We start from the raw sequence: 25,656 nt of genomic DNA, 5'->3' as shown, positions 1-25,656 counted from the left end.
TGGGCTTGGCTGCCCAGTCCCCGTGGCTGTCTTCTGGGCTTCCCTGCACAGCCTCCTGTGGAGGTCTGTCTCCTTTTTTCCTGAGAAAGTCCTGCTGAGGTGGGAAGTTACCGAGCCCCTCCTCCCAACCGTACTTTTCCTCTATGGTTGATGATGTTCTATTAGCATTAGCCCACGTGGGAGCTGGAAGGCGCCCTCAACTTGAGTGAGCCTATTTGGTTCTGAGGCAAGGTTCTTTGTGGGACCATGTTAAGGATCATACCAGGCTGGTGTCTGCTAAGGCACAGGCCACCCAAAGGAAATGTACTGAGAAGTCTCTAATGGTGTGCCACAGGGCTCTGCGATGGCCCAAAACTAGTCTATACTTTTACAATGGCTTGGATACAGTACACAGCAATGGACAGAAATCCAGGGTGGACAGTTAGCATGTGGGATAGCCCCTTATGTAGAGGTATCATCACTGCATGTGACCTTGGCTAGTCACTCAACCTCTGTGAGTCTCAGTTTCCATGTCTATGTAATGGGGAAAATGATCCCTGCTAGTCTCATTGGGATTCAGAGAAAGCTCAACAGAGGTTAGTTCTAGCCTCTTTTTCTCAAAGAGGTCTTTGAGGACATCTGAATCCACAATATAAGGAGTGGACTAGGGTAAATGTGTCTGGAGTCAGCTTTGTGAAGCTTCCAGCCTGGCAGCTTCCTGCTCCTCCCAGCCCAGCTCTGGTGGGACAATGGCTAGGGTGGAGGCGAGCTCAGGTATGGTTTTGCACCTGAGCCACAGCCCAGATGACAGCATTCTGGCCATGGGTCAGCCAAGGAGCAGCCAGAAAGTCAGGTGTCACCAGCTGAGAGTAGGGGGGAACTGGTGAACATCAGTCTCTGTGTGCAAATCTCCAAGGGGTCTGTCTCAGAGCCTGGAGAGAGTACAGAGGATCTGTTCTCAGAGTGGCAGCAAGAATGGGGTAGAGTTGCAGAAGCTCAACATTAGGAAGAGCTTGTAAGAGTAAAAGCTGCCCAAGAAGAAGAGGGCTGCTTTGATAGGTAGTGAGTTTCCTGTCAAAGGAGGGGTCTAAACAGACAGCAGACAGAGAGATGGGTGCCCCCAGAGCCCAGAGTCCCCCAGGTCTAGCCCCAAGTCTCCCCGAGCAGTGACCTCATTGCTCTCGTGCACTTCATGGTCGATGAGCTGCAGCAGGAACCACATGACATTTCGCAGGATAAAGGTGGTGATGAGGTTCCAGTGAATCACATTCCGCAGACAGCGGATGCTCCTGTGGGAGGTGCAGGTCAGGGGTCAGCCGGGGTCAGGGGTCAACTGGGACTGGGTTCGCCCTGAGGCCAGGTAGAGACTCAGCCTAGGATGAGGGCAGGGCTGCACTAGGAGCCACTTCCCACCCACGGTGGCCACAGTGAGGCCTCTGAGTCCAGCTCCCACTCTGCACCCCACATGCCTGCTGGTGATCTATGCCCTGGCACCCCGCCCAAACCCCCCTTTCTTCACTGGCCCTTTTATCTGCTGGACCCCAGAATGGAGGTGAGAATGTCTGGGAGAGGTGAAGGGGGTACTGTAGGAGGAGGGAGGAGGAGAAAGCAAGGCGGAAGGGTGGACTCACCGCAGGGCCAGGAAAAGCAGGAAGGCAGCCACCAGGGCTGCCACAGATACGCAGTGGCCCAGGTAGTTGACGACAAGGGCGACGCGGTAGTGCAGGTCGTACTTCCTCTGCTGGACAGACAGACATGGGCAGGGCAGACGGGGGCATGGGCATGTGAGGGTGGGGCTGGGTACTCCAGCCATGGCCACCTCTGTGTCCTGACCTTGGGGGCAGAAGTGCTCCAGCTGTCGTTGCCATGCCTGGCTCTTAGAGTTCGTTCCTGTTGGCCCTGGGTGGCTCTTGTGATAAGTGGCTGTGGTCAGGCCTTCCAACATGCATTTATTTTTATTTTTTTAGAGATGGGGTATCAGTCTGTTGCTCAGGCTGGGGTCCAGTGGCTATTCACAGGTGTAATCATAGTGCACTGCAGCCTTGATCTGCAGGCCTGAAGCAATCCTCCCACTTCAGCCTCTCAAGTAGCTGGGACTACAGACATATGCCACTGTGCCGGGCACCAACATGCATTTTTGGGGGCACATTTTGAGAGGTATGGGTACAGATTCTTTTTAAAAATTCCAGACTCTAGAATGCTTCTCCTGAGTTTAGTCTCAGCCCAGATCCCAGCTGGCTGAGTGACTGAGGGTGGGTTGATTTTTATTTCTGGACCTCAGTTTTGATGTCTGTACAATGGGGCCAACCTGCCATCCTACCTCAGAAGCAATGGCCTATGGGAGGCCTGGGGTGGGGTGCATTGAGATTACTCTGCCCTGGAGACCACACGAGAGGGTGCACTGTCTATAGAGAATTTAGAAATTTTATTCAAACTGAATAAAAGTCAGTTGACTTTTAATTATCACCAAGTGTTGGCAATTTGAAACAAAGTCAGTGATGAAATACTCCTTCCTGCCAGGGAGAGCCACCCCTCCACCCTACCCACCCCCTGTGTTGATTCTCCACTGCTGGAGGGGCAGAAAGAGTGGAGGTGAGAACTGAGGGCTGGAGGCCTCCCTGCCCGTTGAGTGGCCTCCCTGCAGAACCCCTGTGGCTCACATTTTGCAGAATGACTTTCTCAGGGTGGGTGAATGTTCTTCCCTCTCAATTTGGACTTCATTTGGGGAAAAGTCCCAGCCCCACTGAGGACTGTGCTGGGTAATGAGGAGGGGACAGAGCTGAGATGTATCCTTTTAGGTCAGGAATGAGGTGCAGCCTCAAGGAGAGGAGTTCGGTGCCTCAGCAGCACCGAATTGAATTCCAGAGCAAGAGCTGGAGCAGGAGAGGCAGAGCAGGACCCAGCTTCCCATGGGGACAGCCCTTGTGGGGCTGCATTTGTTTCCATGGGGAGTCACAGAATCAGAATGTCAGATTGGGAAACTGAGGCCCAGAGGGAGAGGAAGGTGTGCAGCCACACAGCGTCTAAGATGTTGGGAGCATTGATTACATGGTCATTCCCTTTTTGTGTCACATGCCACCTTGGCTGTATCCTCTAGCAGCCCAAGCTCTCTGGAAGGTAGGACTCCATGTCCCCCTTCTCTACTCCTCTACAGTGTCACTGAGCACAGGGCAGGACACTGGGGGCAGGGGCAGGAGGTACAGAAGGGAGTGGCTGGGTGACACAAGGATTGGTCTGCCCTCCTTGGGATCCTCTGTGTTCAACCTGAGTCCTAATACGTGTGTGAGGCCTGGGGTCGCAGCAGGTGAGGGCCACTCACCTTGTCATCCAAAATGGGCTCACACTGTGAGTAGTTGATCTTTGAGGCCCACGTCCCATTCTCCAAGCATTCCCGATAGGCATTCCCTACAAAAAAATGCCAACTGCCAAGAGTCAGGTCACTCCCCTCCTCAAGAGCCCTCCCTGGCTCCCTAGTGCCCACAGGATAAGGTAAACACACCTCAGCTCTCCTAGGGCAGGAAATACAATGTGCATCTGAAAGTTTACATGTAAGCCACTTATGTGAAAATAGCACAAAAGACTCATCTTACAAGATTGCTAAAGGCATGCTAAAACCCATTTTAGATACAATCTTTGACTAGCACTTTGTACGCTTCCATTTTGTTCATTTGCTTCAAAACAGAATCCAATTGTGAGCAGTGGGTTGTGCCTGAAGATTCACTGCTTTCAGCATGCCACATAATTTACATCCTCATCTCAATTGTTTTATATTTGAGATCCATACTTCACCAATATCAGCATTTCCATTTTAATAATAGCTACCATTTACATAGCATGTGTTTCCCATGTGCCAGGTCCTCTTCTAACTGCTATGGATACACATGTCCATTCAATCTCCACAACCACCCCATGAAGTAGGCATTAATATGAACCCATTTCAGAGAGGAGGAAACTGAGGCACAAAGAGATTAAGCTGCTGGCCAAGGATACAAAGATGACAAGAGGATTCAAACCCAGAAGTTCTGGCTTCAGGTCTTCTGTTCTTAACCTTTAGGCCATATCAAGTAGTGGCAAACAGGAATGAGTGAATGCTGGGGACTCAGGGCTGGGCCGGTGCTCTTGGGCCGCTGCTGCCTGGGAGGCCACCATGTGATGTCTCTCAACGTTCAAGAACCAGCCTCTGTATTCAAGTTGGAATACGATGTGTGAAAAGACGTTTCAAGGAGCATTGTCCTGTGCACACAAGTGCAGGTTTTGTCAAGGGGGATGGTAGGAAAGTTGAAAAATGCTCACATTTGCCTTTCTTTCTATCTCAGCTCCAACTGTCAAGGTCTGGCTCCTAAGACACCCCCTCCATACGCCAGCTCCAATCAGGAGGAAGCCCTCCCACCTGAGAAGGCCTGGAGCTCTCCAAGTCTGCCTCTGCTCTGCCTTCCTCACTAGTGTGTTTCTGACCTCCCGGGTGGGTTACAAATGCTGAATGTTCCATTGTTTGGGGGTGATTTGTACCAGGGTTCATCTCTCTGACTAATGGGCAGTTGTCTGTGAATTTTTCTTTTTAGCATATGTTAGATATACAATGTAAAGCTAATTAAAATAAATAGCTCGCAGATCACAGAGTTGCAGAGCTGGAGGGGGAACTTTAGGTTGTTTTTGGAAGCAGTGTGTTCTGAAATAATTAAGTTTACTTAAAAACCCACTTCCGTTGAGCCCGATGAGTTTGAAGCAATGGAATTGGGAAAGAGCACTTGCCGAAGAGCAAAATCAATGGGGAAGATTCTATTAGCTTAATTGTTTTTTAGTTTGGTGCCTGGAGCTCATCCATTCTTCAAACCCAGGGTCATGACTGGCCTATTCCTTCCTCCTGGGCCAAGGCCCATCCCTGGCAGGGCCCTGCCCTCCCCCTGCCAAGTGAGTCAGGGAATGCCCTGGTCTGATGCTGATTCTGACTCCCAGGAAGAGGAAGCCTGCTCCCCACCCCTAGCCATGGTGCCCAACTCCCCAGGTGGGCTCTGAATTGGATACCTAGAACCATCTTTTCTTACCAACATTCATGCTCATGAAAGGGAGAGGCTACCTCAACTTGTGAGGGTCGTTGATGGTAATGTCACCGAACTAAAAAAGTAAGCGTGTAAGGAGGGTAAGTTCTTTTGTGAAATGAACAGTCCCTCCCTGATGGGGGTTTACAGTGTCTCTGAACAGTCTATGTGAGGTGAGGCAGACCAGAATCCTGTCTGTGTTTCAAAGGGCAGAAAAATTTATCTTCTATGTGTTCATAAATACTATCTAGCTTTCCTGAAGCTCAATGCTAGGCCCCTTCCTTCAGGAAGACCTTGATTGCTTTCACTCTATAGCTCTCTCTCCCGAGCACCTCCAGTCCTGACCACCTGAGCCCCACACTCCAAACCTTGCCCGATGACCAGCCCTGAGCTGTCCAGGTGAGTGAGTCTGGTCACTCTGATCAGTGTGGGGGCTCCCTGAGGATGGGGCCTCGGAACACTTGTTTCCCAAATATGATATCCTGTGGTGGCACTGATAGTGGGGTGGACTTGCAGGTGGGAGGGGGTCAGGATAGAAATGCTGCAAATCAGAGACCTTTCCTCTCCCTCACACCAATGTCCATGGGGTTCCAAGTTCCATGGATTCTTTCTCCTCCTTTTCTTTTTCCAGAGTTCACTCCCCTCCTGCCCATCCCTCCATCTGCTCTCTAGTCTTCTTGCCTGGACTGCCACAACGGCCTCCTCTCTCACTTCCCTGCTTCTTCTCTTGCCACCTTGACCATGTTGATTCCTGCTTAAAAGCCATCAGTGGCTGTTTATTGCTCTCAAGAATAAAGTCTAATTTCTTAGCATGATAGTCAAGGCCCTTGATACACAGGTCCCAGCCTAGCTGCCCTGACCCATCTCCAGCATTCTGCATGGCCACTGGCAATGGCACAAACAGGCTTGGCACATACCCTCTTTGTGTGGATCCACCTCTTAAAGCACCTCCTCCTTCTTACCTACTGCTCACGGATGAACTCCTACCCACCTTTAACCCACTCTCAAATGCCACCTCCTGCATGGAGCCATCCCCAACACCCCTAGGTCTGAAGCAATCCTTTCTTTGTTTCCCCCTCTATCCCTTCCCTTGTAACGTAGTTTTTCCACTTTATTGCCCTTGAACCACAATAACACATACATTTTATATTATAATCCAGTACACACACACACACACACACACACACAGAATCCAGTTTCAAAAACCAAGATTTAGCTTGAGCACAACTGTACTATTTTCCTATCCAGCCTATTCTAATGCCTTCTATTCATTTCACACACAAACGCTGATCATGACCCACTAAATTGACTCCACAGTCCACTCTTGCATCACAATCCATAGTTTGAAAAACACAAATTCTGTTTTAGTGCATTTGCCATAATTCACTATGAATTTCACATCTTTGGACCTAATCATTCTTTTCTTTGGTACTGGACTTGAGCTCCTTGGGAACAGACAAGTAAGTAGAAGCCATATTGGAGCCACCAGATCTCCCTCAGGACAGAGCCACTGAGGAAATGTGGGCTGAACAGAATTGACTCAGACCTGCTGACCCCTGGGAAAGCAGGTAGGATGCAGTAGTGGGAGGGGACTTCCCTCTCTGGCAGCCCAGCCCTGCCTGCAGATAAGCTTCTGGCTATAGACACTGGGTATCAAAGGACTGGAGGACAGATGTGCCCCACTCTTCGGAGGAGCTGTCTGCTGTAGCTAATGAGGGCACTGGGCCCTCAGGCACAGCCTTGGACAGGAGAGAGTAAGACGGAAAGGATCCCCTCCACCCCCTGGAAACCATAGATGGATGGGCACGCACTCTGAGGGCAGATGGCAAGGCTCAAATTGTGGGGCTGGATGCAGAGAGGTGGGTGCCCATTACCATAGCAACACAGGTGCCCCTGCTGAGGATCAATGCTGATGATGTGGAGTGTGGGCTTCCAGGGGCAGTAGGGTCTGAATGATGCAGGCAGGGTCTTCTCTTGCAGGACTCTGTAGTCTGGGAGGCCTGGTTTCCATGCTCAGAGTGGCCGAGGCCTGCCAAAAACCCCCATTACAATGGGGGTTTCAGATGCTGACACTTTGCAAAGAGTTCCCAGTTCAGGCAGTTACCTGGGGTGGTCCTGAAGCCTGGCTAGGACATGAGAGCCTGTATTCTAGCTGTAGTTTTGTCTCTGGATAGCTAGGTGACCATGACTAAGTCCCTTCCCTCTTAGTCTCAGTTTTGCCTCTTAGAAAAACTACAGTAAATCGATTCTCTATGATGTTTGGCATCTCAGGTGTATCAATTATATGTTATGTGAGACTCCCCAGTCTACTAAATGCCAGTTAGCATCCCCAAGCTACTGTGACAACTCCAAGCACCCTGACATCACCTTCAAATGGTTGGCACTTCTATCTCTGATACCGTCTGGAGAGACATGGACCATAGGAGACAAGGACCATGAGGGGCTATTTTTGGTGGTAGTTTTGGGGAAAGGAGTACAAGGGACAGGGGTAGGCATGGGGAAAAGAGTGAATGGGACTGTGGTGAGGCACAGCAATGGGGTCATTGGCTTTTTGAAAAGAAAAGTACAGCAAGTGAGGGAAAGGCTGGATATGGTGGCTTATGCCTGTAATCCCAACATTTTGGGAGACCAAGGTGGGTGAATTGCTTGAGCCTGGGAGTTTGAAACCAGTCTGAGCAACATGATGAAACTCCATCTCTCTCTCTAAAAAAAAAAAAAACCAGGCGTGGTGGTGTGTGCCTATAGTCCCAGCTACTCAGAAGGCTGAAGTGAGAGGATTGCTTGAGCCTGGGAGGCAGAGGTTGCAGTGAGCTGAGATTGTGCCACTGCACTCCAGTCTGGGTGATAGAGTGAGACCCTGTGATGATGATTATAGAAGAAGAAGGAGGATGAAGAGGAGGAGGAGGAGAAAAAGAAGAGATAGTACTAGTAGTAGTAGTGGTGAGGGAGAGAAAGTGATGACATTGAGGTGGGGAGGGCCAGAAGCAGTATTTACAGAAGGAATGAAGTCACTACATGGGATCGGAACTTTCAGCACCGCGGACAGCGTCATGCCATTCTTCATCCCTGCCTATCTCTAAGGTTGGGGACCTCGGAGAGCTCCTAAGAACCAGCCTTCCCACCTGATATTCAGATCTTGGCCCTGGGCCCGGCCCAATGAGGTCACGCCAATTCATGCCCCTTTTCAAGGCCCAGCTCCAGCCCCAGCTCCTCCAGGTAGCTTCCATGACTGTTCCAGCTCCCCAAGGGTCTGGCTGCTTGTGTCTGCCTGGCTCACGCTAGGTTGGGATTGTTCTTTCACTGACCCCTGTAAAGGTGTTGTACTTTCCTAACCAGCCCAGGTTCTCTGGAGCAGAAGTTTGCCTTATTTTGTACAAGGCTGAGAACCCCTAAAGGCATGGCCTGGTTTGCTGTCATTTCTGGCCCTTTCTTAAGTACTGCACAAAGCTGAGCACACAGGATCTTAGGATGGACCAAGGCTGATGCTGTTTCCTAGGTTACTTGGGAACTCATCGAAGGTAGGAGGCTCAGAGTGGGCCAGGAAGACAGTCTGCCACCTTGTATGCCCATGCTCCACCAAGATGCATGGCAAATACAAAACAGTCACACACGCAGGAGGAAGCCAGATCACACGACAAGACACCACGGGTAGGCTGACCCAGCTGCCAAACTGCAGACATTGCAGTCCAACCCCACATGGGGGAGGGGTGTCAGTCTCAAACAGCAAACTTGTGGGCACCATCCTCCAGGTTTCTGGCATGAAAGCTTTGACTGTTCCAAGGGAAGCAAGTTGGAAACTGAGTCATCAGGCATCTCCTTGGGAATTAGGAAGGAAGGCAACTTCTGCATCTGGTCTGGTGGGACCCGAAGAGAGAAACTGAGACGTCTGGGGTCACTCAACCATGAAGAGGCAGAAGATCTCTCTCCTCTGGGACACACTTCCTCACAGGAGACCCTGGAGTTGGTGTACCTAGGAGAGAGGCTCTCCCTATGACCCTGTGTTTCAGCAGGTGCTGCCAGTTATGCCACCTCTTCAGTGTCATTGCCACTTACTGTCCAGATCCCCAGAAGATAATACCTTAGGGGCCAGATATCCCACTCTCAATTCCTTTTACTGCCTGTAGTTAGGCCACTCCAGATCCAGCCATCTTCTTGTCTGGCTTGGGGCCTAGTGGGGAAACCTTTGACCTTGACTTTGAGTCACCTTTCTTACCTACATTTTTTGAGATGGGGTCTCACTCTGTCACCCAGGTTGGAGGGCAGTGGTGTGATCTTAGCTCACTGCAGCCTTGAACTCCTGTACTCAAGTGATCCTCCTGCCTCAGCTTCCTGAGTAATGGGACTGTAGGCATGTGCCATCATGCCATGATAATTTGCTAATTTTTTTTTTTTTTGTAGAAATGGGGTCTCACTATGTGGCTTTGGCTGGTCTCAAACTCCTGGCCTCAAGTGATCCTCCTGCCTCAGCCTCCCAAAATGTTGGGATTGCAGGCATGAGTCACCATGCCTGGCCATCTTTCTTGCTTTTTGTGGGAAAAACCTCTCAGCCAATGTCTCCTCCCAGCTTGGCCTCCACTTCCTGGACTGGATTGCTTTTCATCCCCAGTTAAGAGACTTTTGGGGAAGTGTGGCCAGAGCTGGGGTGGTCAGATGTATAGTCGTGGTGCTAACAGCAGGGTTTTCCTGAGCTTCCCAAATGAGGTGCATCTCCTTGAGTCAGTACCCTGCATTGCGTGGAGGCCACTGCAGGCTAAGGAGGACTGACCAACATTGAGGCCCACCTTGCATATTTCTGTCTTGATCCAATCACTGCAAATTGGTGGTCAGAGAGGAACAGGCAGCTGGTGATGTTCACCCAAGCTCAGACCCAGACTGACATAGAAGTGCTAGGTTGAGTTTGGGAGTCTACTATTGCCAACCCCAGCCAATGGGTGGGAAAGGCATCCCCAGGGCCCTTTGTTGGTGATGTCTGAGATTCAGGCCAGGGAGCTTGGATTCCATTTCTTAATGTTGTATGGACACAGCTCTCTGAACCTCAACTGCCTGTTCTGGACCTCCAGAGAGCCTCAGCTCCCTATTTTCACAGGACTTTTCACTCATGGTGCCCTGCCATCCTTAAGCAGGATCTGTAAGCATACTTACAGGAGACAGTGGGGAAACTGAGTCATAAAGGCATTGAGCAGTTTAATGAAGACCATACTGGGTCTATGAAAAAGGGAAGGGGGAGCAGAACCCAGCTCACTGTGTAAGCTCTGCCCTCCCCAGAGAAGGGGCAGTGGGAGGAGGCCCCTACCTCATGCTCCCGCCTCTACTGTACAGGGCTCCCTCCTTCCAGCCATCCTAGCAACGCTCAGTGGGCTCGTCGCCATGACGCCGGCCTGTGGAGGAAGGTGGGGAGAGGACGAACAGAGGACCCCTGTGGCAGAAGTTGCCTTGGAACTGAGAAATATCACTAGAACTCATCAAGTCCTCCACCCACCTGGTGCAGATAAACTGAGGTCTGAAGAGGGGAGACAACCTGCCCAAAGTGAGAAAAGCAGTCAGTAGGATGGTCAGAATTAGAACTGGCTTTCAGTTCATGGTTCCTGTGAAGTAATGCAGGGAGAAGACAGCTGGCTGGCAGAATGCCAGCAGCATCCCTCCAGGGGGCAAGTGGCTGCCTTTCTCTACAGGCTTTTAGGCACCAGACCTTCTCAGTCTAGATAGACAGACTTCCCCCTCCCAGGACATCCCCAGAAACCACAGAGTTCTGGGGGCCCTCAGAGACAGCAGGAGAGCACCACCCCAGAATGAGGATAGCCATTCTTGGTGTGGGTGGGACTCTCCCCTCCCCAAGGACATGATGGCCTCTCCTTCCGGGCCCCAGGCCACCTTCAACTCCCCTCCCCTTGCTGACAATGTCCTAGCTGTCCACAGGGAGCCCCAAGCAGCATCATCTCCCCTGTGTGCCATGGCCCCACGAGGTCAGCATGTTTGCTATCCCCTTCAAACAGATAAGAAAACCGAGACTTGGACAAGGAGGGTCTACCAGTCCCTCAGTGAGTCATGACAAACCCAGGACTTAGATCCAGCCCTGCTGAATCTGAGCCCAGGTTCCTTCCACTCTCCCTTGCCCCAGCGGCTTTCCTGGCAGGTGCTGTGTGTGAAAGGGACTGCCTGCCTGACTCTGGAGCACCTGGTGGGGGTGGGCAGTCAGAGGGGCCCAGATGCCTGCACCTGGGGCCCTGACAAGAAGCCCTGTGGGGAGCTCCCTGAGGGTTACTGAGATGGGGCTCCTCTTTTAGTCCTTTTTCAGGGATCCAAGCTCTGCTGTGGCATTGGTGGTAGGGAGTGCACAGGGAAGGATGCTGGGACCTCTGACTTAATGAGCAGGAGGTAGGAGAGGAAATGGCCAGAGTATTCTGGTCCTGCACCATAGGGCTACGGACAAACAGCTGCTGTCTCTAAAGCCAGCAGAATTGAGGCCCATGCCCTAGTCCAACATCTGAGGCCTCCATGATCTGGCTTCTGCTTCCCTCCCTCCTCCTCCACTTCTGCTCCCCCGCTCCCTTCCATCTGACTCATCATTAGCTCAATTTTTCAAGGTACTGTTCAACAAGACTTTCTCCATGAAGTCTTCCAAACTTACTCTCCCTTCCTCTTGGAATAATTTCCTTCCATGTGCTCCGACTGTCTTCACTGCGCCATTTTACTTGAGAGCATATAATAAAAAGTTCTCTTTGAGGGTCTGCCTGTCACTGTTTCTAGAACAGGAGCTCCTGGAAGGCAGGCTCAGGTCTTATGCATCTTTGAAAACCTTGTCTCTAGGCTCCTCAATGCTTTCTGGGGGAAAGGGTGAAATACAACCTCAATAAGGGGTGAGCCGGAGCAAGATGATTAGGTGGCTGGAGGATTCCTGGGGAGAGCAGGAGACAGGAAAGATCAAGATGCATGCAGAGGTGGGTAGAAGCTAGAGCAGAAGCCAGGAGTTTCCGGAGCCAGCAGAGGCCTATCAGGGCCCAGACTTGCTGTAGGACTCTGGGCAGCTGTGTTTCCCTCTCCTGGGCAGTCATTTCCTACCCTTAAGTGGGGAGGGGAGGGCTGGACTCAATGTATAGAGGGCTCTGCAGCCGGGCAGCTCTGGAGTGGAGGGTGGCCACAAGGGCATCCACTTCTGCTTTATTTCTCTTCCTTCCTTCTTCTCTTAGCTAAACCTCTGTGATGGCTGTGCCTGTCCCGCCTTCCCTCTCTCCCAGCAGGGAAGCTGTTCTCACACATGGAGTAACTGATGGGCCTTGGAGAATGGAATAGAGTCAGGGCGGGATCAGGTCTCACCGGTGTCTGAGAATGCAGACCTAAGTTTCCGGATTTACAGCTTCTACTTCTTCAACCCAGAGGGCAGGGTCTATCTGGGGTCCTCCTGAGGCTTGTACTCCTGCACTGTGCCTGTCCTCAACAAACATGGCATCCCAACTGCTCCAAGACCTTTAAAGTTTACCCCCACTCCCTCCAGAAAGCCTCCCAGGGATGTCCCAGTGTCCACCAAACCCCTCTTCCTGATCTCTGACTGTTGATTTGCACAAACCTGGTAGATAAGCAGCCTGGGGCTTCCTGATGGCAGGTTTCAGCCTTTCTTATCACCTCTGGCCCTGAGGACTGAAGAAGGGATTAAGCAGGCAGACCCAATGGGAGAGACCCCTCTGGCTGGAGACCACCCAGCTTATGTGGTGGTCATTGTAACACAACCAGTGTTTCAGCATGTCTCTAGAATGGGGTTCTGGGAAGTGAGGACCCCTAACCTCCCCATGTGGCTAGGTTAGATGGGATGCCCCTTCTTCCCCTGTCCTGGCAGATGCCTCAGTACAGATGACCCCAGCCGTTCCCAGTAGGACATTGTGGAGCCTGAGGTCAAGGAGGCCGAGGCTGAGCCAAGCTGCACTTAGTGGTTCCACAGAAGGAAAATGGACCATGGCCAGGAGGGAGGTGGCAGGACCCTCCTTTGCAGCCAAAAGGACCACAGGGACAGGCAAGATGAGGTGCAGGAGAAGGGCAGATAGAGTGAGGGATGTGAGCTGGGAGATGGTGGGTTTGGAGATGGAGCCGGGGGACGGAGAAGGCAGTAAGGAGAGATGGAGAAGGAGAAAGAGAGAGAAAGAGAGAGAGAGGTAAAAAAAAAAAGAGAGAAACTGAGACGGACATAGAAACATACACACAGAAACAGAATCACACATAGAGAAAAACAGAAACAGGGAGACAACGAGAGAGACACAGAGACAGAGATGTGCACAGAGATGGGCTCAGAGAAGTCCATGTGGAACGGGGAGAGGTGAGAAGAAAATGGGATATAAGTGCCCCACTTCTGGCCAAACCACTTCCATGCTAATCCACCTCCTTTCTGAATACAGATAGGGAGACTGAGGCCCACAAAAGGGATAAGACTTGCCCCGATTAAATTGAATATGGACATTTAGGATTGTTTCTAGCCACCCAGGATTTGAACCTGGGCTCGAGGAATCCTGGGGGAAGACCGAGGCTACCTCCCCACCTAGAGCTAAAATGCCAGATCCTTACTTTCCAGGCTCCCTTGTAGCCAGAGCTTTGGCATGGGACCTGGGGCTCCACATACTCCCCCAATCATCAGATGCACCTACCTGAGGGAATTAGTGAACTGGGGGGCCCCAGATGGAGACAGGGAGAAAGCCTCTCCAGAGATAACTGCAGGAAGCTTAAGACTCCAGGTTGGCCAGGTGCAGCGGCTCACGCCTATTCTCCCAGCACTTTGGGAGCCAGAGACAGGAGGATCGCTTGAGTCCAGGAGTTGAAGACCAGCTCTGGCAAAATGGCAAGATCCACCTCTACAAAAAATTTTAAAATTAGCCAGGTGTGGTGGCATGTGCCTGTAGTCTCAGCTACTTGGGAGGCTGAGGCAGGAGGATCACCTGGGCACAGGAGTGTGAGATTGCAGTGATCCTTGATCATGCCACTGGACTCCAGCCTGGGTAGTAGATTGAGATCTTGTCTCAAAAAAAAAAAAAAAAAAAAAAAAACTCTAGAGTAGTGTTGGTAGTGGTGGCAGTGGTGGTAGCAGGGCTGTGTCCCACCTAGTGGCCAGGGCTGGTGGTGTTGGCAGGGCCTTTCAGGGAGAGGGAGGTCCCCTCACTGGGCTAGCTCCGCCCTGTGTTCTTGGCTTGGGGCCCCAAATCTGGTTCTCTAGCCCACTCTGGATTCCATAAGCTCCCCAATATATTTTTTAAAAATTTCTTCTCTGCTTAACCTAGCAGAGTTGCTTTTTGAGAGGCAGCAGAACCTGGGTTTGAATCCTTGTTCTGTTATAAGTGACTTAATTGCTCCACACCTCATTTTTCCCATGTGTAAAATGAGGATAATGCTATGTCTCTGTCACTGGATGGTGCAAGGATTAAATGAGTTAAACCACAGTATAAACACGTGGAAGCTCAGCCACTGAAGCGCCAGCACAGGTTGTGTAGAGAACACCCGAGGAGACTCTTGTGCTTAACTTGGCTCTGCCACTGACTAGCATGTGTGGCCATGCACTAGTCCCTTCCCTTCCCTTGGTCCTGCTGCATCTGGAAATAGCTCTGGGTAAGATGGCTCAAGGCTCTGACCCAGCCTCCCAAACTCACACACTGTAGCTATTTGCTAACCCCACATCCTAAGGACTTCTAAATGCCTTATCTCCACTCTTGGCACTCTCTTGAGCTTTTCCCAACCCAGCCGGCTGCTTTCTGGACATCTCCGCTCAGGTATCCCTCCAGCTCCTCAAAGCCAACACATCCCCAACTGTGCTCAGCTGTTTCTTGTGTGCCCAACGCTTTACCTTGCTGTTTCTCACCATATCTTGTCAATTTCAAATGCCCAAGATTGCTGGCGTCTTCATCCTCATTTGCTCCCACAACCTGTAGTCTACCTGGCTCTGTGCAGAAGTCCCCTTACCTCTCCTTTCCCTCCAGAGGACAGTGTGCTCCCAAAGCTGAGCTCCCCTGCTCACAAGCTCACCCAGGCTCCCTCTCCAGATGGTGAAGCCCTGTAGAATGGCCTGCATCACCTGACCTCCATGCTCCTCCCCAGCCTCATTGTTTCTCCTACTCCCTGTTCTCCATACAACACTCACTGCCCCCAAGGCACAAAGCCCGGCCTCTCTCCACGCTTTGCCCAGTCCCCTCAGCCTAGAGGGCCTCTCCTGTGCCTATTACACACTCACCTGCTAAAACCCAACCTGCACTCCAGCCCGGGCTACAGAGCAAGACTCCGTCTCAAAAAAACAAAAACAAAAACAAAAAACAAAAACAAAAACAAAAAAACCCAACCTGTCCCCAGAAGTCTAGCTCAGAGGGCTAAGTCCTCCCTGATCCTCCAGGCCGGAGGTATGACTCTTCTTTCCAAATCTCTAAGCTCTCCTCACAAACCGAATGCCTCTTATGGAGGCAGTACTGCTCCATGGTTAATAGTGAGGGCTGTGGATTCACCTGCCTGCACTGGTGCACAGGAGCTGATTAGGACTTTGAACAAGTTACTTCATGTGTCTGAGACTCAGTGTTCTTGTCTGCCATATGGGCATAAAAGCAGTGTGTATCACAGAGGGAGTGTGGGTGAGTGGGATTATGGATGCCTGAGATATGGATACAAAGCTCTCTCAATAGTAGCTGGCACCTGGAAAATGATCAACACTTGATAGCTTTGTGGCAGATTCTGTGTGCTCAGTTGAGTTGAAAAATTGCGGAGACTAATATCTAAACTGCTATCCCCACCCGGGCGATTCCTGCTCGCTAAGGAATGAGGCTTCAGTGGGGGTTTGGCTATAGCATAACAAAATTGGGGCAGGAAGTAGAGCCTGAACGCTCCTGTTCTTCCCCTAGGCTTCTCATGGAGTTTTCTTCCTCTGTCATTCTTTTTAAAGGAAGGATCCCATGGAAAAGGCAAACAGAGAAGAAGGAAGCAGCACTGATGTGAAGAAAGGGGAGGACGGAAATCAATCATGCATTTCCACAGCCATTAGCAGCCTTTGCTCTTCCCACCTAGGCTGACCTCATAGGTGCTGGTTAATGGTAAGTGCTCCCCACCCTCCATCAGCTCCTCTCATTCTCCAGCAGTTGCAGTGCCGGGAGCACTTCGGTCTAAATGAAGAAAATTGTTCATTAGATACCAGGGGCTAACTGGCCCTACTTTTACCAGCCTGGGTGGTGCGCCAACATTTTATCAGCTTCTCATTAGACTTAATTAATATGAATGGCCTGATATGTGCTGTCTGCAGCACCTTTGGGAAGTCTTCCTTATCACCCACCCCCACCCCAATTCCATAGACCTTGTGCTTCCCCCCTAATCAGCACATTCATCATTCTGTTCTTTTTGTCTGTTGCAATTGTGAGTGAGAGTCTCAATACAGTGCCCGTGCAGTGGCTGGCACATAGTGGGTGTTCCACAAATTGACTGAATATTACTGTACTCAGTTCCGCTATGAAGAAGAGACCCAGGCCCTGCCCTGGGAAAGGGGGGCCTCCAGGCTGGTTGGGGACAACAAGGCATAGCCCAGGCTGGGGTAAGAACCAAAGCAGAGCTCCCTGAGGTTCACAGGCTGTGGGCTGAGATGCTCCATCACCCCACTTTACCCTGGATGGCCCTGAATCTCCGGGCCCAGTCTGAATCAGGCACGCTGATCTCCATTGCCCCACCCCACACAGCTCATGGAATCCTAAAAATACAGTTTTATAAGGTCAGGAATAGGAAGGTACAGGGAAATCATTCCTTCTGCTTGCACACTTCCTAGCTTGAGGACCTTACTTCCTTCCAGGGAGATCTGTTTTAATCATGGATGGGAAGCATGTGCTCCCTGGGCCCACCAGAGCCCTCAGCTGGTGCAGCCAGGGGAATGCAGCTTGGCATCAGGTGCAGGTGCATCTCTCTTGCCTTCTAACCATCCCTCATGGCAAAGCCCTCAGCCTCAGCTTCTGAAAGCTTGTGTGTGTGTGTGTGTGTGTGTGTATGGGTGGTGGAGGTGGAGCTGGGCCACCACTCACACACAGACACTCTGAGATGGCTTCTAAGGATGGTTCCAGGATGAGAGGCTTCAGACAAACAATCCAGATAGGGTCTCAGCGTCCTTGACAACTGGGGTCCGGCTAGAGATGTGAGGGGGGTTCTAGGTGGGGCAGTGATTTCTGCCCCCACAGCCTCCTGCAGACCACACGCCTGGCTCCCGTCCCATTGTTCCACAGGGCACAGACAGGCACCTACACACATGCACACACCCAGAACCCACACTGAACGACCCCACCTGGAGGCTGTGTAACTCCAGCAATCTCTGCTGCCCTTTCCCCCAGAGCCTCAAGCCAGTCCGTGACTTGCTAGGAGGAAGGCAGGCACAGGTTGTTCTCTTTGAGAGGTGGTGTTGGGGGTGGGGTGGGGGTAGGGGTGGGGGCTGATTCAGACACCAGTCATCATGGGGGCGCAGGAATAATGCTGCCCACAGCCCCTGACTCAGCCCAGTAGGTCAGTCCTGGGACCTCGGATTAGGGAAGATGCAACACCCGCACCCTCTGGCTTAGCATAACCTACGCCTGCATGTCCTTCCCACAAAATATGCGCTCGCCCCAGCCCTCCTGCCTCCTGCCCTCCTCCTCTCCACTCTGGTAGTAAGGTCTGGTCACTGCACTCACTCTGGGGGATTTGGGACTTAGCATATCCGCCCTCCTGGGACAGGTCCCCCTCCTGGGCAGGGGAAGCATTATCTAAACAATGAAGCCCTAATGGGGAACTTCAGGCAACGGGAACCTACAATGAGGGAGGGAGGTTTACACTTAAAGAGGAGGAAGTATTTCCTTCTCCCCTTTTTGGGCTGTCACCGCATGGAGCACGGGAATTGTGGGCAAATCACTGGCTTACAGAGGTTAGACGCTGTATTGGGGGTAGAAGCAGAAGGCGCGCCCCCAATATTGTAAGGGGTCCTTAACGCCAGCGGTCTGCGGTACCACGGCCCTCAGCTGCTTTGTGCCACTGGGTCCGGAATCCTCTTTACTCCCTAAACCGCCTTCCCTGGAGGCAGGTATAGAGCAGGCAGCGAGAGCCGGGGGCACTCACGGGTCGTGTTGTACTTGACGCCGTTGAAGTACTCGGGGCACGGCCTCTCCACGAGGGCTCCGGCAGCGCTGCGGGGCCAGCACGTTCCGATCTGGTCCAAGGTCGTGTTGCAGTAGGAGTAGGGACCTGGCGGCGCGAGAGAGCGCAGTAGGGCTCAGAGGGGCGCCCCAAGGGACGCCCGGCTCTCGGAGCGCGGGGTCAGGGGCGCACTAAGCGCGCAAGAGAAGGAGCCCGGGCAGCCTCCGACCTCTCGCCTCCCGCCTACCCTCGGGGTCCAGGGGTGGCCCCCAGCCGTCCAAGAGCAGCTCTTCGGCCAGCGCCAGGCTGCAGTTAACCTCCAGCAGGCTGTGGAGCAGTGCCGCGTCCATCGCGCCCCGCAGCCGTGCGCGGAGAGGGAGTGGGAGTGCGCGCTCGGCGTGGCTGCGAGGGAGTGGCCGCGAGAGTGAGCGGCCGAGAGGGCGCGGGGACCTGGCCCCCGCCAGCCCAGCTCCGGTCTCCCGGGCAGCCTCTGGGCGCCGCCTCCGGTCGCCCAGAGCTGTCAAGTGGGGACCTTCCCGGAGAGGAGCTGCGGAGCGCACCGAGCTGCGGGTACAGCCGCTCCGCCGCGGCCAATGGCGGCGCCGGGGGGCGGGGCCGGGCGGCTCCTCTCGGAGGGGCTCGGACTCCAGCCCCCAGGCCCCCCACCCTGCCCAGAGTACGGCTTCTCAGTTCCCGGCTGTCTTCCACTCGCGGCGTCCAGAGGAGGGCTGTGGGCTGGAGAGCGTGGGCCTGGGGTGACGGAATGCCCCGTGCGGGGATCGCAGGCCCCAGAGCTGCAGGGGGCAGCAAAGCGCTCCCACCTGCCCCCCTGCCGGAGGAGAACACTGCAGCTCTCCTAACCGAGGGACAGCCGCGACCCAAAGTTCGAAAGCTCTCCGCCTGAGCTTCCCCTCCGTGAGAGAGGACACTGGAGGGAGGCAGGGACCGAGAGCCCATGGGCAGATCTGCACCCTCCAAAAGCCTCTATAGCCTCCTGGAAGGAAATGGATTGGGGAGGCCTGGAGGGAAACAGGGAGACACCCAAGAGTCTAATGAGATCAAGTGGCCTGAGTGGGTTGAAGACCTTGGATCAGGCCGTGGAAGCTGGAATGGAGAGAGATTTCCGAGGGGCAGCCAGACCTGGTGAGGAGGAACTGGAGTGGGTGGCTGGTTTTAAGCAGGAGCCCGGAAGCAGGGATAACATCGGGTCTCCCGCTTGAGTGACCGGGTGGCCATTTAATCAGATGGAGTAAGTCTAGGGGAGAAATTGGCTGAAATTATCTGGAAGGCTTTATACACTCAGGTGTTGGTGCCCTGGGCACCAGAAAGAAAGTGAGAATGTGTCTCTCTTCCTCCAGGCTTGGGCAGGGCCTCACCTGACCCTGGTTTCCACACCAGGAACGGGCAGGGGCCGGGAGAATTAGGCCCCACAGCAGGTGTGGAGGAGCTGGAAACTTTCCCAGGGAACTTGCTCACGTCCCCCAACCCCAGACTGCCTCCTTGGGGTTCTGCTGTGGCTGCACCCTCAGAGTGCCCAGGGCAGGCCTGCTGTGTCTGCCTGCTGAGTGGGGCATCTGGCTGGGGCAGCAGGGCCTGGAGTAAGGCATGCTTCCACTCAGGCTGCGTTTTGGTCCAGCTTCTGACTCTGCTCTCTCTGCCATGGTACCCCAGGCAGGACTCTTGCCCTCTCTTCTGGGGCTTTCTCCATCAGTGAAATCTTCCCCGAGGCCCCTCTCAGCTCTGAGACTCTCTGGTTCTGGGTTATGAGATGGAGAGACTGGGGAATACATACATGTGTGTTGTGTGTTTCCATCTTTAGAGGGCAGGGAGAGCTGGAACCCAGTCTCAGGAATGAGTCCTGTTCCCCTGCCATGCTCCACATAAACCTAAGCTGCTAGGAGAGGCTGAATCCACCATGAACCAGCACCATGCCCTGGGCAAAGAGAGGCGAAGCGGCAGGCAGGCTGCTTTTGTGTGCTCTGCTCTCACCAGCCTCCATATTAATGGTTCTGTCACTGCCCAGGCAGAGCGAGCGAGGCCACACTAAGACCAGGGCTGAGCCCTGGAATCTCTCCAGGGCCTGCTGACTGGCAGGTACAAGGTGCTGAGCAGTCAGCCAGGTCTATCCTCTGCCTCCTGAATGGACAGTGAGAGCTCATGCTCAGCTCTGGGCAGCTACAGAGGTAGAATTTCCTTGGTCTTCATATTATCCAGTGCCAGGAGCAGGGGAGGACCTCGGCAGAGTCCTACCCTCCATTCCTAGACTGAGCCCTGTTACCTAGGATCCCACACAGGCCAGAGTATGGCTGGCCAGGTGAGCCCATGTATTCACAGGGAAATAGTGTCCCTCATATACAGGGGACTGCCCTTTACACAGCACAGTGCAGCACAGAGGAAGGGAGAAATCCTAAGCCAAGCTTAAGTTGTTAACCTTGTTTGTTACTGGAGCCACCGCCTGGGTGGTGCCTAAAGTGCACCACCTCCTGAGATGCAGCTATGTCCACAGGTGGTGTGCTCCCAATGACCAGAGGCCAGGGACTTCTCATCTCATGTGGATTTCTGCAGAACGGAGGGTTGGCCTGGGTGAACTGGATCGCTCTTAACTGGGAAAGCTCATAACAGATGGTTGGCCTGGGTGAACGGGATCGCTCTTAACTGGGAGATCTCACATACCAAAGATTCCTCTGGGAAGTAACCATTTCAGCGGCAGAGTCAAAGGCTGTTCTGCATCCTGAATGCGCAGTTGGGGTCTGAGCACAGACCCACAGACCCAAGGTCCCCTGGATGTGGGGCCATTACTTCATGGATATTATTATAGGCACAGTTGTCATTCTAGATGTGACACAGGAAAAACTAGAAAAGGTAGCAGTTTGGGAACAAATTGATTTTACAGCTCACTTTAGTGTCTGCAAATAGGTAAATGAGGAGGAAATTGGGAAAAGCCCCAAACTTCCCTCAATTTTACTAAATCCAAGTACAAACAAACAAAGACAGGGGCCTTTTTGCTAACTAAAGAAGCAGAGGTAGATTAGAGGCTTTGGGATAGTGATGGGTTCCCCGGGCTGCAGGCCAGCCCCATCCCAGCTGGAGGCCAGGCATTAGGGGATAAGTATTTGGAACAGTTTGTGTCTCCCCAAGCTACTGGGGACATGTTGGCAAATAGGTTCAGGGAAGTGTGACAGGTGCTCGGGAAGACCCTTGTGTACCATAAGCAGCAGGGTAAGGCAGGTGCCTCTGGTGCCCTGTATCCCATCCCATGACCCACCTCTGATGTCAGTTGTAGCGGCAGTGGACAGTTCCAGGCCAGCTCAGACACACTTGCAAAGCCTACTACGTGGCGTCAAACAGGCATGTAGGCACAACAGAATCGCACACAGAACCACAGTTATGCATCTTCACCATAAACACACATTCTCTCTCTCATTCATCCCCTACCACTCAAATGTCAGCTGGAAAACAGGATTTAAAGGCACAGGATGCATCTTTGCTTCTCTAAGGGACTGTCCTTGATTAGACTGCATAGACAGGGAGTCTATTCAGGCACAGCTGGAAGAGTCGTAGTGTTTCCTGGGAATTACGATGGGGTTGCTGAGGGCGCAGAGGTTCCAGAGGGGCCTGAAGGTGCCTCACTCTTGCCCTGTAGCACTGGAGACAGGGGTCCCAGGCCAGGCACCCCCTCCTCACCCTATCCTACTCCACTGCAGGACAGAGGAAGTGGCCTGGTGTCTTCATGTCAAACCATGGGACTAAGCTGTGGGGACAGAAAGGACCCTCAGTGACATCCAGTCCCACATTCTTGTTTTACAAATGGACAATAGGATTCTCAGACAAGGAAAAGAGGTTTCCCTCCCCTGCTTCTCCCAGGCCATCCTCATCTCTGCAGCAGCCCAAATGGGCTCCCTGTCTCCTCATGGCAGATGAAACGATGTTTTATAATTATGATCCTGTCACTCTGCCTCATAGGAGTGCCCCCACCCCGTTGCCCTTGAGATGGAGACCACCTCTTTGGTATTGCAAAGAAGGTCCTTCATGATCATCTATCCCTCATCCTCATCCTCCTGCTCGATTTGAAAGGCCCTCCAGAACAATGTGTCATTCCTGGGAACCATCTTTGGTATTGCAAAGAAGGTTCTTCATGATCATTGTTCCCCATCCTCACCCTCCTACTTCATTTGAAAGACCCTCCAGAACAATATGTCACTACCAGGAACCATTCGCTATCTGTTCCTTGTTTGTGTTCCTGTACTGGAAATGGCCTTACAGCTCCACACTCATCCTTCAGACACGCAGCTCTTTGGTGACCCCATCTGCTGGGTGCTGGGCCTATGTCACATCCAGGTTGCTTTTTGTTCATTATCTCATCTACCAGCCCATGCCTCCCCAAGGGCAGGGCTGGTCCTGTTCACTAACCCATCCGCAGCACCCATTGGAATGCTCTAGGCTTCAGCCCAGTGAATCACTAAGAAAGAACAGATACCTTGGCAGAAGAGCTGAGGAAAGCCCAGGACCCTGTCTTCAGGCCACGGCTGTCTTCCCATTTGACCAACCCTTGTATATGTGTGTGTGTTGCATTGAGGAATTATTTCAAGGTATCTTTGAATCCATTCGGATTCTTGGCCAAGTGCGGTGGCTCACACTTATAATCTCAGCACTTGGGGAAGCCAAGGAAGGCAGATTGCTTGAGTCCAGGAATTCAAGACCAGCCTGGGCAACACAGTGAGATCCCCATCTCTACAAAAAATAATAAATAAATAAATAGTCCATTTGGATTTTTATATTGTCTATGGATGGGATAAATAATATGCCTCATAATATATGCCCTAATATTTTTCAAATATATGTAGATGCCTCTGTGATGAATAAAATAGAAATAATCTATTTAAAGCCTGCCTGAAGTCATAATCGCTCTTGTGATTATGCATGTGTTTCCTTTTTCAGGGGCATACAATTGAATTGATCATAGTTTCATGACCCTTTGTCATTATTAGCCCGTGCATTAGCCCATGCATGGCTTAACTTTATTTTTTAGTCTTTATTTTATTTAATCTTTTTATTGTATGTAGTAGACAATATAATAAACCTACCACCCAATTGGAAACTACATCATTACTAGTCACTTATGTATTTATTTCTATTCTCCTTCCCCAGAGGAAACATTCCCTTGACTATTGCATTTGTCATTCTCTGGCTCATATTTTTTTTTTTTCAGTTTTCTCACGGGTATGTACATCTAAAAGACATAGTGTTTGGTTTTACTTGGTTTTGAACTCTGTGTTAGTCATGATATATTTCCTCAAAGAGTGGACACTGAAAAGAAGGTCATTATCATGTGGGGACTTGAGAAATGATTCCTGAAGCTCGAGGGGCTCCCTAACAGCCTCTACATCCACCATCCAGTCATGGTTCATACGGGGTAATGCATCCCCAGAGTGGCTGCTAGGCAGCGTCACCAGCGATGAAGTGGTTGAATATTTAATGACATGGGGAAATGTTCACTCTGAGTTATAAGAGGAAAAAGCAGGTGATGAAACTATGGACACACTATTATCCCATTTGAAAAAAAAAAAGAAAAAGAAAATAAAGAAAACAGTTGAACATGAGGCTCTATGGATGCATAAATTCTTGAGGGATATGAGGCATTATAATAATTCCTGGGTTGCGGAAGAACAAGTACTTATTGTCTTCTTCTTAGAGTTACATTTTTTTGTGCCCAATTTTATAGAAATTATGTGGATCCCTTTTGCAAATGGATGAATGCTGTTAGAAGCTGAACAGGCAAGGCTGTATGTTTGGAGAAGCTGGGACCCTATCCACTGCACTCAGAAGAGGGACCATCCCCCAAGGGAGACAGGGAAGGGTCTGTGCCACCTGCTGGAGGGAGGGCAGGGGAAGGCAGGGAGAAGGCTGTGGGTCTGCTGACAAACCCGCGCTGCCTCTGAGGGTGAGGGAAGGCTGGGCCTTCCTGAAGGGAGGGGCCTCCATGTCCTGTCTGATGCTGGCATGGCCTGTGCTGGGTGTCCATGTGGGCTCTCATTCAGCCTTCACTGGGAGCCTCTGAGGTGGACTTAGACCCATTGCTAAATAGATGAGGAAACTAGCTTCAGATGGTGTTACAGGCTGAACTGTGTTGCTCCAAAATTCATATGTTGAAGTCCTAACTCCCAATACCTCAGAATGTGGCCTTGTTTGGATTTAGGGTCTTCAATGAGGTGATTAAAGTAAAGTAAGGTAAGTGGGCTTTAATCCGATAGTACTGGTGTTCTTAGAAGAAGAGGAGATTGGGACACAGACATGCAGAGGAGACAGCATGTGAAGACAGAGGGAGAAGAAGACCGTCTGCAAGCCAAGGGGAGAGGCCTCGGGAGGAACCAGCCCTGCCCACAGCTTGATCTTGGTCTTCCAGTCTCCAGAATGGTGAGGAAATCAGCTTCTGCTCAAGACCCCAGTCTGCGGTGCTTTGTTCCAGTGACCCCAGGACACTAGGACACTAACACAGATGAGTCAGGTGAGTTTCCAGGGTCTGGGCGAGGCCGCTGGGTGGAAGAACTAGGATCCAGACTTAGGTCTACCTGATTCCAACACCTGAGCTCTTGACCACGCCAGTGGAAGGAGAACAGGCAGCAAGACTTTCTCTTTGATGCCTGGCTTGGGCAGCGCCTGGAGGCTGGGTCTGGGTGCTGGCCAGTACCCTTGTCTCCTCGTGCCCTGGTGGTGGCCCCAGGCCCGAGCGAGGGTCACCCCCACTCCCATCCTGTGGATGCAGACCTGGGAAGGCCAGGATACAGGGTGGGACACTGGAGACATCTCTCTGGAACCCAGCAGAATCCAGGGCTCTGTGTAGCTCTGCAGTGGCTGGCCCTGACCCTGTGAATCAGCCACTGGAAACCTCTGAGGGGCCAGAACTCAGGGCCGGGCTGCTGCTTTGCAAGTCCTTACCAGGAAGTGACACCTGTAGCCACGGCAACCAGAGAATGTTTAGCACCTTCTGCCAGTCTTCCCGGAGTTGGAAAGCAGAGGGGTCATCCCCTCCTTGAACTCCTGAATACCAGCCGACTGACTTACCTAGAGGGAGCTGGGAATGGGGAGGGGCCTCCCAGTCAAGCCCTTCATTATCAGGGGCAGGCCTGAGCCTAGAATGGGGAAGGTGCCTGCCTAAGAGCCCCCAGCCAGGCAGAAATCAAACCAGGACTGGAAGCCAGCACCCCACCCACTACCCAGCTGAGCCTGGGCTAGCCTCAGGAAAGCCTCTTCGTCCCCTAGGGTCCACCCACATCTCCGGAAGCTGCTGGAGGGTGGTGGCGGAGGGTGCCTACCTGAGAGGTTGGTGAGGCTCATGATGGTGTGGCAGTACTGCTCCAGAAGTGCCCACAGGCTCTGGCTCTGCCCAGCTGCCTAGGGGAGAGCAGGGATGAGGGTCAGAGATCAGGCCCAGGCTAGCCATTGACAGTGCCTGTCTGCCCCCATCCTATCCTATCACTCATCCCTTACTCCTGTTAGTACAGAGAGGGAGAACGACGAGGAGGGAGATGCCCACGGCCACATGGAG

The 25,656-nt window shown here is 52.2% G+C and overlaps 1 protein-coding gene across 4 annotated transcripts in view; it reads right to left on the bottom strand.

The window, feature by feature from the left end:
- CRHR2 (corticotropin releasing hormone receptor 2) overlaps positions 1–22,799 on the bottom strand; it is a 34,972-nt gene extending 12,173 nt beyond the window's left edge. For 2 of the 4 annotated variants that reach the window (XM_011972206.1, XM_011972203.1), the window contains exons 1-5: positions 18,358–18,877; positions 18,093–18,218; positions 3,299–3,384; positions 1,611–1,720; positions 1,151–1,268 (exon numbers count right to left, since the gene is read on the bottom strand). In XM_011972206.1, the coding sequence (XP_011827596.1) occupies positions 1,151–1,268; positions 1,611–1,720; positions 3,299–3,384; positions 18,093–18,218; positions 18,358–18,460 (543 nt within the window). In that variant the 5' untranslated portion in view covers positions 18,461–18,877. Of the gene's footprint in view, positions 1–1,150; positions 1,269–1,610; positions 1,721–3,298; positions 3,385–18,092; positions 18,219–18,357; positions 18,878–22,587 lie in introns of those variants that run through there. The other 2 variants (XM_011972205.1, XM_011972204.1) reach the window with 2 other exon arrangements.
- Between the last annotated feature and the right edge of the window lie 2,857 nt (positions 22,800–25,656).

Source organism: Mandrillus leucophaeus, unplaced genomic scaffold (genome assembly GCF_000951045.1).
Source record: "Mandrillus leucophaeus isolate KB7577 unplaced genomic scaffold, Mleu.le_1.0 Scaffold128, whole genome shotgun sequence".
NCBI classification, from domain to species: domain Eukaryota; kingdom Metazoa; phylum Chordata; class Mammalia; order Primates; family Cercopithecidae; genus Mandrillus; species Mandrillus leucophaeus.
The sequence above is the reverse complement of the archived record's forward strand: the minus strand, read 5'-3'. Positions and strand labels throughout refer to the sequence as shown.